The 16,177-nt window shown below is 34.1% G+C and overlaps 1 protein-coding gene across 1 annotated transcript; it reads left to right on the top strand.

The window, feature by feature from the left end:
• Positions 1–224: 224 nt before the first annotated feature.
• LOC110885471 (protein FAR1-RELATED SEQUENCE 5-like) lies at positions 225–3,140 on the top strand. The gene is made up of 6 exons (XM_022133180.1): positions 225–1,078; positions 1,331–1,589; positions 1,787–1,840; positions 1,934–2,356; positions 2,445–2,600; positions 2,754–3,140. Exons 1-6 carry the CDS (start codon positions 225–227, stop codon positions 3,138–3,140), a joined length of 2,133 nt encoding a protein of 710 aa, XP_021988872.1.
• Positions 3,141–16,177: the final 13,037 nt, after the last annotated feature.

The following is a 16,177-nucleotide window of genomic DNA, read 5'->3' on the forward strand; positions in this document are numbered from 1 at the left end:
CAGACATTTTAATTTCTTTTCACAGTGTTTTATCCCCCATCAATATTGTTATTCTCTGTGTGCAGACATGGTTCATAGTGTTTTATTATTATTAAGTGTTTTAAATCAACAGATTATTGTTAATGAATCAGTCTATTATTTTTACAATAAACAGATAGTGTTATATCTTAGTATAGTGTTTTATCAATTTCAGAAACATGTTATCACTGTTTTATAAACGACTGATGTGTCGTTTTTTTGTTGTAGATATCACTACATACCAGCCCGTTGGTAATGTTCAAGTGTCCCCAAATTCTGGAAGGAGGACATTTATACCAGATGTCGATGATTCGATTAAACCTCAGATGCATATGACGTTTGATTCGCTCGAAAATGCCTTTCTTTTTTACCAAAGATATGCTAAGGCGGGAGGTTTCACAGCTAGGAAGGGTACTCAATACGAGCCTCGAAAGGGTGTCATACATAACAAATGGTTCCTATGCTCAAAAGAGGGTACTAAACCCTTAAAGGCGATTGACTCGACTCAGGAAGCTGGTAGTTCTAATGATAACTCAAAGTCTAAGATTACTCGCAGGGTTCCTTCTATAAGGACCGGATGTGAAGCGTGCATTCGGGTTAAGTTAACCCCGGATAATCTTTACGAGGTTTATTACTTCGAGGATTCGCATAATCACTCATTTGTTGCTGAAGATGACACGTACCTGCTTCCTGAAAACAGAGGAATCAATTACGTACAGGAAGAAGCCGTAAATGCTTTAAGTGCCATAAACGTTGGTCCAGTTCGAGCGTTTAACATTATGAGGACTCTCTATGGAGGTTTTAACAAGGTAGGTTCCACGAAAGTTGACTTCAAGAATTTCAAGAGAGACTTAAATAGGTATATAGCTGAGTACGATGCTGACATGGTTATTAAACGACTAAGAAGGAAGAAAGAATTTATGCCCAATTTCTCTATGGAATACCTAACAACTGACGATGGCATTTTATGTGCGTTGTTCTCGGCCGATGGAGATACAAAGAGAAATTTTCATACGTTTGGGGATGTTGTGTCCTTTGATGCTACTTATTGCCGTAACAAGTTTGTATCCTAACTTTATTTTTAGATTCATTACATACTTAACATATCTATATCATAGTGTTTTATCACCATGATAATGTTTTTATTTAGTGTGATATGCATGAAAACACTAGTTAAGTTTATCTCATACTCATAGTGTTTTATTTTCAATTTTATTATTTAAATAATGTAGGTTGTTTTATGTTTTTACACGTGTATGGATTTTACAATATCAAATCAGTTATCACACCAGATTTTTTTTTTTTTTTGTAGGTACAATATGATGTTCGTACCTTTTACTGGCGTTGACAATCACTATCGTAATATTATCTTGGGTGCTGCTATAATCAGTAATGAAACTGCCGAAACATATAGCTGGTTGCTTAACGCATTTCGGCAGGCATTTGGGCGCGCACCACCTGTAATTGTAACTGATCAAGACCCAGCGATGAGGAAAGCTATTCAAGATACTTGGCCTGAAAGTAGGCACAGGCTTTGCATGTGGCATATAATGGACAAACTTACTACCAAGGTTTATTAAATACCAAAATTATTGTTTACGACGTTTATTTGTTTTAATGGAATTTTTTTCTTGTTTATCGTTTTTTGTACCTTTTTATATCTGAATATGTCGTTTTTTGTTTATCGATGTTTGTTTTACTTTTATATAATGTTTTATCATGTATTTTGTATTTTTAACTTTTTTATTTTTGAATCGTTGTTTAATAGGTTGGCGCCAACCTATGCAATAGCACTGATTTTAAGAAGAGGTTGTGTGATATTGTTTGGACTGATGCATTACCACCCGAACAGTTTGAAACCGAATGAGGTGTTATATTGGCTGATTTTGATTTGGTGAATCATGAATGGTTACAGTCTATTTACGAGATTAGGGATACATGGATCCCTGCGTACTATCGTGATGAACACATGTCTGGGCTGATGCGTACTTCGTCACGTTCGGAGAGTGAGAACCATTTCTTTGGGCAGTTTTGCAACCCGAACTGTACGCTTGTTGAATTCTTGGGCCATTTTGACTCTGCAATTGAAGCCCAAAGACACGAGCACTGGAAGAATGATCACGATACTAGGCACACGAACCCCCAAATATTTGCAAAAGAGTTTGTCTTAGAACAACAGGCAGCAAACATCTTCACACGGACAATTTTCTTCGATGCGCAACTTGAAATTCAGCCAGCCATTCACAAGTGTGGTATTGGAAAATGGGATGAAATGGAGGATAACTTTGTGAACTTCTCTGTGAAGGACTTTTCTCAAACGTGTACTACATTTTTTCAGGTAACCATAGAATGTAACAATTGTTTATAATTTTTCTTCATGGTTCTTTATTCTTGTTCTCATTTTTTTTTTTGTTTTTCTGTATTAGGTTATGATGCGCCAGCTAGACATGACCATGAGTTGTTCATGCAATAGGTATGAACAGTTTGGGCTTTTGTGCGCGCACATTTTTTGCGTTTTGCGGTTTCTTGATATCAGGCAGTTCCCTGAAAGGTATATAATGCGACGGTGGACCAGGGAAGCTGTTCCTAATAGTGCTCCTGGAGCGATATTAGGGATTAGTGAAAGTGATGATCGGTACTAGCAAGTTAATGGTGTTGTACGGGAGATAACAAGGTCAGCTGAGTCTCTTATTAATAGGTTGGTTCATAACTTTGATGTTGTGCAATATCAATAGACGGCTGATCAGGCAGTCGTAAACGCACCCCCTAGGAGTCGTCGCGATAGGTTTGCTGAAATAACTGGATACACCCAAGAAACACCTGTAACTGTTCGCATGCCGAAAACCACTAGATTTAAAGGTATAGGCAAGCCTTCGAGAATGAAGAGTAATCGTGAAATAGCCATTATTCAATCTGTTAAGAAAAAAAAGGGTCGTGAATGTAGCAATTGCAAACCTCGGGGCCATAATATACGTACCTGCACGTACCCGGCAAGGGAAAAGAACGACGACTCCTCAGAAAGTGATGAAGCGGCGGGTGAAGGAGATGACGAAGATGAGCTAGAAGATCCGGCGGGTGAAGGAGATGACGAAGAGGAGCTAGAAGATGAAGAGCAGGAGTAGTTAATTACTAAATTATGGATACTTGAGCTATTTTTTCCTTTTTTTAAAGACGTTTACTTTTTTGTTGCATTCATTCTGTTGGATTGTATAGATTTTGAACTTGTCTTTTCTTTCATGTTGGCCATCAATGGGAAACATAATGTTTGTTATGTTGTTTTTTCTTAAATTCGTTTATCATATTCTAAATATAGTGTTTTATATTGAATTGTAGTGTTATATGAAAGTTTCGATTTCACATAACATGAATCAAATGTGACCATGCTGGTAATCTGTATTAAATGCAGTATTAGACATGGTGTTATTGTGCTATAAAGTTAGTTTAATGGCTTACATTTACTTATAGTGTTTTATACTTAATTATAGTGTTATATGTTATGTTTTTTGTAGTTTGTCAAGTTGAAAAGAAATTGTCATTTTATTAAATTGAATCCTTTTTTTATAATATAGTGTTTTATTTTTAAATGTAGTGTTATATTGAAGTTTCAACTACGACAACAATAATAACATGAATCAAACACTTACATGCTGTCACATTACACCTGCAGTGTTTTATACTGAATTATAGTGTTATATTATAGAAAATAGATTACCATCACTTTGTACAGTGTGTTCCGTTTCCCAGACAAAATGAACCAGTCTAATGGCAGAATTAAAACATGTATCAAAACATATCAGAACCAGGCTATTATCTAAAATAAAACATGTATCAAAACATATCAGTTTTAACGAAACTATGTGCTATTCTTCATTCAATCGGGAATCGATCCTTTCCTTTGCAGTTTTTGCATTTTTCATTCTTTCATTTTCACTCAAACTTGCGTACTCGTGTACTTCTTTCTACATGTTATATCTCACTGAGTTTATGTCACTTAACAAGATTTTTGATAAGTACTTTATTCGCAAGTTACTTAGTTCTTTCGATTGATCTTTCAACACTTCCCCCATGATGTCTCGCTCTAGTGATAGCCCGCAGTTCCATTCGCGCACACTTGTCCCTAGTGAACAGAAATACAAATCAAATTAGCGTACATTCCCGTTTCAACTTTAATAATTAAACTATAATTACAATAACACCTTTAAAAGTTTCCATATGGCGCATGACGAATATTCCACAATCAACGTCGTTATACAATGTTTGCCACGGGACTTCAGACTAACCGGTGATGTTGATCGCAGTTTTTTTGGCGATAGCAGGCGAGTGGTTTTTGACATACGAGCAGAATGCATTGATCTGTAAAATTTATGACGTCAAATGGGTTTTTTTAAAAGTTATAGATATTGTATGTCAACTATTATTTTTCTGTTAGTGTTCTTACAATTTTTTCTACGTAGCCACCATTTACATATAACACTATATCAACAACAGACTTGTAGTGTTATATAGCTATGGTGATCAGAAGACCCCATCTACATATAACACTATGCACACATCAGACTTGTTGTGTTATATGCAAATAGGTGATCAGAAGACACCATCCTACTCAGAATTGTAGTGTTATATGCAATATGGTGATTAACAGCCACCATATACATATAACACTATATCAACAACAGACTTGTAGTGTTATATAGCTAAGGTGATCAGAAGACACCATCTACATCATAATATGGTGATCAACAGACACCATCTACTCATAATTGCCAAACAAAATACAATCATCAAAACCCATTAAAACACCACATATCGACTTAAAATATAACCCCCATTAATACACCCTTCATTCTCGCATGTAACACTGTAAAAAACACTACATTTGTAAAACCCCAATTAAAACACCCTTCAATCATCAAAAACCTTTAACACACCACAGACACAGACCGATTTAAAAATAAAACCCCCTTAAAACACCCTTCATTATTGCATATAGACTACATTTGTTATTTGGGTACATTCTACTAATATGACACAATCACACCATTTACATCACAAATAAAACCCAATAAATCCCTAAATAAAACCCTAAACCTGCTAACCCTGTTCTTAAGAACATCACAAACATCAATAGACACCATTTGACAACCATACACTGTAGCGAACATCAAATCCACAATAAAACCCTAACCTGGTTTCAAAATTGCTGCTTCTCGCTTCCTCTTCGAACCCGATTGCTTCCTCGTTCCTTTGTTTGAATCCATAGGACACTCCTTTGATTCTCGATTTTACTGTTAATCGAACAAGAATAATATAAAACCCTTACTTCAACAGGAATTAGGCGACGAATAATGTTCTGCGATTACCTTTAAAACACTTCTAGGTTGTCTGCTATGTGGTTATATCGAAGGAAATAGAAGAATTTAGCTTTTACGGGAACTTCGCTGGAATTTAGGAGATTTGATGGGGGTTTTGGTTGTGTAGGATACGGTTACCATATTTGAAAAATTGGAAAAGACATTATTGCCCTTCAATTTTACATAAGGTCCTTCTAATTAAAACATATTTTACATTTTATACCCTATTGATCTCAACCATTAGATCAAATATCCAATGGTTTAAAACACTTCTTACCCTTCTCACATTTTAAACGCTTTTTACCATATCCCTACCCTCTATATATATATATATAGGGGATCGCTAAAATGAAAACCACCTCTAGTTGTAAGAACCATAGGAACCACTTTCTAGCCTTTAGATCAACAAGATTAATGGATAAGATTAAAAGTAAGAAAAATAAATATTAAATACAATTTGTCTTATTATGTCTTTAATTTTTTAATCTAAAAGGGTAGTTTAGTAAAATAACACTTTTTTGTCTTTTTCTCTTTATTATTTTTTAACTACTTTTTTGTTTTATTATATTAGTTTTTAGTTTTATTATATTACTTTTTATTTTTTTAAAGATTTTTTTATTAAAAACAATTTTAAATTCAGATTTTTTGACAAAAACAATTAATTTTGCGTGCCGGTTTTTTACACGCCGTTTTTTACGTACGGCTTTTTTACGCGTCGTTTTTTTGACGCGCCGTTTTTAACGCCGTTTTTTACCGCGCCGTTTTTTATGCGCCGTTTTTTTAACGCGCCGTTTTTTAACGCCGTTTTTTTTAACGCACCATTTTTTACGAGCGTTTTTTTACGAGCGTTTTTTTACGAGCCTTTTTTTACGAAACGTAAAAAAGTTTTACGTTAACGTTTTTTACGTTTTTACGTTTTACGCGCCGGTTTTTTTACGTTTTACGCGCTGGTTTTTTCATTTTACGCGCCGGTTTTTTACGTTTTACGCGCCGGTTTTTTTACGTTAACGTTTTGTTACGTTTTTTATACGGAACGTAAAAAAGTTTTACGCTAACGTTTTTACGTTTTACGCGCCGGGTTTTTACGTTTTACGCGCTGGTTTTTTACATTTTACGCGCCGGTTTTTTTACGTTAACGTTTTTTACGTTTTACGCGCCGGTTTTTTACGGTTTACGTAAAACTTTTTACGTTTTACTAAAAAAAATTTCGTTTTACGTTAAAAAAGTTTACGGTTTGCGTTAAAAAGTTTACGGTTTAATTTTTTACGTTAACGTTTTTTTACGTTTTACGCGCCGGTTTTTTACGTTAACGTTTTTTTTGGTTGTACACGCCGGTTTTCTACGTTAACTTTTTTTACGTTTTAACGTTTTACGCGCCGGTTTTTAAATTACATTTACGTAAAACTTTTTACGTTTTACTAAAAAAACTTTATGTTTTACCTTTTACCTAAAACTTTTTACGTTTTACGAAAAACTTTTTACGTTTTACGAAAAAAAATTTACGTTTTACGTAAAACTTTTTACGTTTTACGTTTTACATAAAATTTTTTACGTTTTACGAAAAAAATTTACATTTTACGTAAAACTTTTTACGTTTTACGTTTTACGTAAAACATACGAAAAAATTTACGTAACACTTTTACGCTTCACGTTTTTACGTTTTACGATAAAAAGTTTACGGTTTACGTTAACAAGTTTACGGTTTAACATTTTTTTTACAAAAACGTTTTTACGCAAAACCGAACGCAATAGAAAATCGCACACTCGGGGGGTGTCTCAGATAGTTTGCTATCATCATCGACGCCTCGAAAAAAGAAACCCAACAAACAAAAATCAAAAGAATGAGTGGATTCTTGAAAAAAAAACGAAGTTTTGGCTCAGATTTTCCGATAATCAGAGGCTGCAAAGTGTGGTTGCAGGTTCAAAAATCTACCCACCACCGTTCTTGCCGCGCCATCGTCATTAAAATATGCGGGTTTTTTTTTCATCATCATCGCCCCCATCTAAAACGGATCACAACCTACATAGTTCACTGTTCGAAAAAATACAAACAAAGCACAAGCAACACCCACAGATTTAAACATTCAAAAATCACCCAACAAAAAACCCAGCAAAACATCATTGTACTTCATACATTCAAACATTCAAAAACACATAGATCAAAAACACCAAACATACCAAATCAAAACAAAAATAAAAAACAACATACCAAATCATTCAAGTCGACCCAGAGCATCAACACGTCGGGAGGAAACCAGGACCTCCGCCGCTCATGGCGGCGCTGCCGCCGACCCGCCTCCGTCCTCTTTCTCTTTCCGATGTTTTAACCCCAGATTCCACAGATTCAACAAAATCAAACCCACAAGATTCAAACCCACAAAGGCAAACCCACAAGATTGAAAACCCAGATTCAAACCAAGATTCACCAAAATTAAAAACCCACCTTCACCCATCATTCACCTCCAATGTTTTTACTCCGACATCGAGCACCCACCAAAAACAGAGACACCCCCTCACCCCACCCCACCCCACCCCACCCCTCCACCCATCATTCACCTCCGCCGCCGCCGCCGAAACACCGCCCCTTAACCGACCGCAACAAACCCCCTTCACCGGCCACCGCCTCCAAAAAAACATCAAGATCAGAACCAAAACAACATCAAAGAACATCAAAAAATACAGAACCAAAAACATCAAACAAAAACCCTAAAACAGAGACACAAAGAAAATATCGCTACCTTTGTCTCTCTCTTCGTGTTCCACCACCACTGAAGAACTACGGAACCACCGCCGGAAATTACCGTGGAGAAACGAGGGAGCGTCGGAGAAACGGGGGGGCCGCCGGAGTGGGTACGGTTTTTGGGGGGGTCGCCGGTGTGGGGTGTGGCGGCTGCATGTTCATCGGATGGTGGGGGGAGGAAGAGAGGTGTTCATCACACATCCATCTTTAAAATAAGTTCTGCAACTTCAAGAGAGAGAGAGAGAGACACAATGAAATGAAAAAAAATGAATTTTTGAATTCATTAAATAGACGAGAGAGAGAGGTGATGATCTGACATATTAAATGAGGAGAGATAAAAGGAAATGACATTTTGTAGTAAAAGACCAAAATACCTTTTTTAGTGGCTGAATCTGATTGGCTGAGAGTGGTTCTCGCGGTTCTTACAACTGGAGGTGGTTCTTATTCTAGCGGCTCCCTATATATATATATATATATATATATATATATATAGGATAATGCTCTATAAAAAACCCCATTTTTTAAGAAACTTAGTAAACTCAACATGTGGCTCTCATATGTCCACGTATCCATATCCATTTCAATTACCTTTTTGAATAGAAGGGTAAATTAGTAATTGTCCCAACCCAAGATACTTTTCCCATCTTGATTTGACTTTAATAATTAATGCTCATCAACTCCAGTGTACAAATTACCCATCCCCATATTTTTTTTTTCATAATTTCTCTTTACATATCTCCATTAACATCTTTCTCAACAAGTTCATGCTTTCTCCATTAATTTCCATAGAGACAAATCCACTAACATTGGAGTTAATGTCGCTGATCCATAGTTTCCCCAACAGGTTCCATTTTCCATTAACTTCATATCTGTTTCAAGTTCTACCCAAGATCCATTTCCATGAACTTCATTTCGGTTTCAAGATCCACCATTTCAAAACCTCCATTTAAAGATCCCCACTGACGGGAACGTCATTCATAGCGAGTTCCCTACTGAAGAGGACAAGAATGATCATGGTTTTTCATCCTTTTTTTATGGGTTCGAGTTTTTTTTTCTTTTTTACACCCCTAATTCAACTTTACATGTTAATTTCTTAAAAGAAATCGAAGAACCAAGATACTGTCGAAGAATCAAGATCCTGTCAATAATAAGTTGGTTTTGATTTTTAATTGTCATTTACTTTAATTTTCGTTCTTCACCATTGGTTTTATTTTTTCCAGAATTAAGAATGTTGCCAAAAGATTAATTATTTTTCAATACCATCGATTATTGTTTCAAAAAAAAAAATGACGTTTATAGGTAATAAATTTCAATACTAATGATTTTAGTTTGGTTTTCATTCTCCTGGTGTTTATAAATTTTGATTCATGGATTACTTGTTTGGTTTCAAATTCGTTTGATTTTGATCCATGTATTAGTTATTTTTGTGTTAAAAAAATGTGTTTGTTGGTTTGGGGATTTTGATCTGAACAGTAACTGTTTTTTTGTTGGTTTGGTTGCCTTGTTTGATGCTTTTTGATCTGAATAGTAACTGTTTTTTGTTGGTTAGGTTGCTTTGTTTTGGGCTTTTGATCTGAATAGTAACTGTTTTTGTTCGTTATAGTACAGAAACAGACCCATAACATGTGTTAATCCCCTGTTAGAATGATATATAACGTGTGTTGCTTTACAGAAACAGAACAATAAAGATATTCAATCGTGGTTTCGTTAAACGTGGATCAGATACTCAAGGATCATGACCATGTTTATATTGCAGCACAACACAACTAACACGTGTTATAGTTTGAACTTCTCGGACATGCATGTGTTACATGTGACATGAAACCCATGTATAACGTAACACGTGTTACGTGTGACATGAAAACACATTTTTATAACTTCCCTGGCATACGCACACCCACATGTTTACAAACCGTTTCAAGACCGACCCAAACAATAAAGCAAGGGTAGCCGCTGAAAAGCTAAGGCAGCAACGGTAGCCGCTGAAAAGCTAAGGCAGATTTTCAAAGGAAGCTCCGCCATTTTCTTAGTGCTATGTATTTTCGTTTACTAGTAATATGTAATGTGAGACTCTTATTTTGTTTTGTCTAGTACATGATGTTAAAACGGTATGGACTTAACACATTCTGGAAGTCTTAACACACGTTATAAAAGAGGCTTAACACACGTTATATCAGGTATACTATGTTATTAAGTTTCTATTGGAGTTTATGCATCCATTCTGGAAGTCTTAACACACGTTATAATAGAGGCTTAACACACGTTATACAATATTAACTTGTATGTTCCATATTAACTTGTACGCATATTAACTTGCAAACCACTTTCATATACATGAATACAAGTCGGGTTATAATGGATGCTTACATGTTATCATATGTATACAAGTGGGGTTACAACAAGATTACGATATTAACTAAGCTCACCATTAAACTCATCCCCCCCCCCCGGTCGACTGTTTTCACCCTTGTCACATGTTAAGCAATTACATGTTCCGAACAGACAAATTGTAACACATGTTAGATCAGTATATACACATCATGGTGTTTTGTAAACCACTAGCTTATACATAAATACATGTCAGGTTACAAAAAGATTATAACAGAGGCTTAACACATGTTATACATTCCAAAATGTGCTAAACATGTTATAAATGAACGAAAACTTGTTACAGCATGAAAACTTCTTTACGGATCTGTTACAGCATGAACCACTAACACATGTTATAAACGAATGAAAACTTCTTTCCCAAAAGATTTGACTTGTTCAATATCCCCGCATCCATCCAGCTTGTCAATTGAATATCTTTATGGATATGTTTCTGTAAATCAACACACGTTATATATTATTCTAACAGGTGCTTAACATATGTTATGGGTCTGTTTCTGTAAATCAAACAACCCAACAAAAAAAACACTCACTGTTCAGATCAAAAGGCTAAACCAGCAACCAAACCAACAAAAAAAAAACAATTATTGTTAAGATCAAAATCCCCAAACAAGCAACCAAACCAACAAAAAATCCCGTTCAAAAATCTCATCCTAAAGTTTTCGATTTATTTAAAATACATGAACATTAACCATTACTAGATCTTGATTGAAGACAAAGGAGAGGAGAGAGAGAGAGAACATTAACCATTACTAGATCTTGACTCCGACGACGTTTCGAACTCCGGCGTCACCAACCACCAAAAAAACTCGTTCAAAATCTCATCCTAAAGTTTTTGATTTATTTAAAATACAAAATCATATTAACAACCATTACTAAAACACTTTCAGCATACAAAAACATATTAATAACCATTTCAACAAAAAATCAAGTGTGAAATGATATTTCAAGAACACTTACCGGATCTATAACCGTCCGATGAACACGAAGAAGATCTTCAAACCTTCTTCTCACACACACACTCGTGCGTGTGTCATCGTTCTCTCACTAAAACAACATACTTCAAACTTCTTCTCTCTCACACACTTGTATATGTGTTCTTGGTGTTATAGATGAACATGATGAAGATTGTTGTTTCTCTCTCTAAAACAAAAAATTCATCTCTCTAAAAACCTTCATCCTGCCGTCGTTCTCTCTCTAAAATAACAATCTTCAAACATTTTTTTCTTTCATACAATGTAGATCTGAACTTGAAGATAGAAACTTGTGTTTGGTGTTCATCATGTTCTTGATTGAAGAGAGAGGAGAGAGGTGAGAGGAGAGAGAGATAACATGTGTGTAAGAGAAATAAAGTTGATGTGTGTAAGAGAAAAGTCAGAATTTTGAATGCCTTAAATGCCCTTCTCCTTTACTAATATGTATTATAAGATTTCTTTTAAATATAATTCTTACCAAAATTATGAGAGCCTTTGATCAAGTTAGATGAAAAGTAATCAATGGATGACAATGGGTTTGCATAGTTTTCTAAAAAAGATAGAGTTTTTTATAGAGTCATGCCCTATATATATATATATATATATATATATATAGGGGATGGTTCAAATGAAAACCACTTTTATTGTGAAAACTCGAAAACTAACTAAAAAAAGCCTAAAAAACACATAAAAAATTTTTTTTTTATAAAAATCGCTAGTTTTTATATATAAAAAAAAAACTTTTTTTCAAAAAAAAAAAAATTTGTGTAGTGCACATGTGTAATAATACACATATGTAGTACACATACATATGTGCAGTATTACACATGTGCACTACACAAAAAAAATTTTTTTTTTTGAAAATTTTTTTTTTAATATTAAAAAACCTGCGAAATTTTGATTGCAAAAAAAAAATTAAAAAAAAAATTTTTGTATGTTTTTTTGGATTTTTTTAATTAGTTTTCGAGTTTTCACAATAACTAGTGGTTTTCATTTGAACCTTCCCCTATATATATAATTCTATATATATATATATATATATATATATATATATTCAATATTTTTAAGGGTATATATGAAATTTCCCTAAAAAATAAAGCAATTACAAAAATTAGAGTGCGTATCACTTCTTGTTGCATATGAGTGGTTATTGATCCATACTTTTTAGCATGATTTTTTTCTCACGTTTTAATGCCACCACACCACACCTTAAACAAGTAATGTCTTGTGTCATCCACAAGTTTGAGGTTCATAACTCATGTAATACATTTGGAACAGTTTATGGTGTTCAATAGATTTAAAATATTTAGTAGTTTCTAAACACATTTTAGATAGAAGATCAAAGCACATATATTAATATATTGTGACTAGACGTGAAGTCGGATTCATTTTAGACTCATCCGATCACATGTTTCTTGATATTCTTTACATATATGTTTCTAAGAACATTTATATTTATAATACAAACAATTACCAAACTTAGAGCGTTAGTATAAAACATTATATTTTTACCAAAATTTTTATTATTATTTTTTTTATCACTTTACTATTGCATATGACAAGTTATTGATCCACAATTTTTAGTCTGATTTTTTTCTCCCTTTTTTTATTATGCCACCACACCTCAAACAAGTAATGTATTGTAGATTCTGCCAAGTTTAAGGTTCATATATCATGTAAAACATTCCGAGCGATTATTGTTTTTTAGTAATTTAAAATATTTGGTATGTTTTAAATACATTTTAGATAGAAGATCGAACCACATGTATTAATTAGACATGAAGAGTGAATCATTTTAGATGCATCGGATCACATGTTTCTTGAGATAAGTTAAAAAATGTTTCTAATAACATTAATATTAATAATTAATAATACAACAATTATCAAACTTAGAGTGTGAGGATAAAACACTACATTTTTATCAATATTTTTAGTATTTTTTTAATTGCTTTACTGTTGCATATGAAAGGCGTTGATTCACACTTTTTAGCCTGATTTTTTTCTCTCTTTTCTTATGTGACCACACCACACCTCAAACAAGTAATGTATTGTGGATCCCGCCAAGTTTGAGGTTTATAACTCATGTAAAACAATCAGAGCATATCGTTTTCAATCGATTTAAAATATTTGGTAGGTTTTTTATACATTTTAGATAGAAGATCGAACCACATGTATTCATTTATTATGACTAGACGTGAAGATCGATTCAATTTAGACGCATAGGATCACATGTTTCTTGATATTCCTTAAAAGTGTTTTTAAAAACATTAATAATACAACAATTACTAAACTTAGAGTGTGAGTATAAAAAAAAACATTTTCAACAATATTTTTAGTATTTTTTATCACTTTACTGTTACATATGACAAGTCATTGATCCATACTTTTTAGCCTGATTTTTTCTCCCTTTTTATGCCACCACACCACACCTCAAACAAGTAATATATTGTGGATCTCACCAAGTTTAATGTACATAACTCATGTAAAAAATTGTGAGCGATCATCGTTATCAATCAATTTAAAATATTTTGTAGGTTTTAAATACATTTTAAATAGAAGATTGAACCACATGTATTAATTTATTATGACTAGACATGAAGACTTGATATTCGTTAAAAAATGATTTTATGAACATTATCAATAAAACAATTACCCAACTAAGTATGTGAGTTTAAAACACTGCGTTTTAACAATATTTTAAGTACTTTTTTATGTAGTAGGTATTATTTCTCTCTTACATATGACAAGTCATTGATCCACATTTTTAGCTTGATTTTTTGTCCCTTATTCATAACATCACATCATACCTCAAACAAGTAATGTCATGTGGATCCCACCAACTTTGATGCCTTAAGACTAGTGGGTATGGAGAGCCTCATCCCCAAAGAGATGGGCCGTCACGTCAGCGTTACGTAGCCTTGGCTTGAAGGGGATGGACCTATGGGGGTGGGGGATGAACCCCTTTATATATGTATGTATGTATGTATGTAGGTATGTATGTATGTATGTATGTATGTATGTATGTATGTATGTATGTATGTATGTATGTATGTATGTATGTATGTATGTATGTATGTATGTATGTATGTATGTATGTATGTATGTATGTATGTATGTATGTATGTATGTATGTATGTATGTATGTATGTATGTATGTATAGATGTGTGTGTGTTAGGAGAGAGGAGAGAGGCCCGTGAAGATCGGCTTGTGGGAGCCGAAGTTGCCGGGCTTGGGGCGGCGACGGGCATGGGGGGTGGTCTTTTTGGGTCGGCGGCGGGAGGACGGGCCTAGGACGAGGCCCCATACCGCTTAGATAGAAGATTGAACCAAGCGTATTAATTTATTGTTACTAGGGTATTAATTTATTGTTAAAAGATGTGAAGAGTGATTCATTTTAGACGCATCAGATCATATGTTTCTCCATACTCTTTTAAAATGTTTCTAAGAACATTAATAATATAGCAATTACCAAACTTAGAGTAAGAGTATAAAACAATATTTTTTAACAATGTTGTAAGTAATTTTTTTATGCGGCAGGTACCACTTCTCTGTTGCATATGATAATTCACTGATCCACACTTTTTAGCCTGATTTTTTTGTCATATTTATGCTATCATGCCATACCTCAAACCACTAATGTCATGTCAATCCCACCAAGTTTATGCTCGTGCATGTTCTCATCAAACTTGATCCCGCATATCCTTCATCTTACCGAGGGCGGGCGAGGCACGACTCGGGTACCCTTGTGGCTATCTCGGTTACCACAAAAACACCGTTGCCACCCACTCCACTCTGGTAGGCTTGGTAGGTTGTGATGTCAAGTAGTTCTCATCGAAGAAAGGGCACTAAATGCGAACCTTGTGGCTGGTCAATTTTGACGGTTGGGGCACAAAATCTAGAAAGAGTATATTTCCCTCTTTAAATACATATCTTGTAACACTCCAACTGACGGTGAAATATTTCGGGTATTTAGATTGTTCATAACTCATGGCGCTATTTAAAATGTGACATTTACTTAACCATACCATTTTAAAAATCCATTACAGATAACAAATTGTCTCAACAAAACATAAAATAATATTGTCTTAATTATTTTAAACCAAGTCCATACATCCTATGTGAATCACCAAAATTGTATACGTCTCAAACTACATTTCCTGTATCACTATAAAATAAAATGTTAACTAAAAAGTTGATTAGTAAACATAGGTTTTGACACACCTGAAATAAAATAGTGAATAATAAGTCCACGATATAAGTTAAGCATATATGAATAAACGAATGTTGCATTGATCAAACCTAAACCTATTGACACAAATAAATCGGTTTTGATACCAAATGCCTTTGGACGGGTGGTCAATCCAATAACGCTATTATCTACTTCCTTAGGCTTGGTTTTGTGAATGATCGAGCATGAAGTAAGCATGAAGTAATGGTAGAATCTCAAATGGTAGAATATCTCAAATGGTAGAATATCATAAACGGTAGAATATGTTTAACACATAACATAACTAACACATAGGCATGAATCAATTCACATGGTTGAATATAATTATTTGAATTTTAAGACATTATACACCCAAAATATAAAATGAAAAAAAGGGCTATGAATACTCAGATGTTGCGAAGATAGCCAATAACTTAAGACAAGTTGTAATGTTTTCGAGATAAATTCAAAAAATTACCCTATAAGTTGATGTAGGGT

The sequence above is a fragment of the Helianthus annuus genome, chromosome 2, assembly GCF_002127325.2.
Source record: "Helianthus annuus cultivar XRQ/B chromosome 2, HanXRQr2.0-SUNRISE, whole genome shotgun sequence".
Lineage (NCBI taxonomy): Eukaryota > Viridiplantae > Streptophyta > Magnoliopsida > Asterales > Asteraceae > Helianthus > Helianthus annuus.

What these genes read in the sequence shown, in the direction of transcription:
- LOC110885471 (XM_022133180.1), top strand. Translation starts at nt 225, where the DNA reads ATGTGTCGTTTTTTTGTTGTAGATATCACTACATACCAGCCCGTTGGT. An exon ending in AGAAGAGGTTGTGTGATATT is followed by an intron (nt 1,841 to 1,933) that starts GTTTGGACTGAT and finishes GAATGGTTACAG; the next exon opens with TCTATTTACGAGATTAGGGA. An exon ending in CGTGTACTACATTTTTTCAG is followed by an intron (nt 2,357 to 2,444) that starts GTAACCATAGAA and finishes TTTCTGTATTAG; the next exon opens with GTTATGATGCGCCAGCTAGA.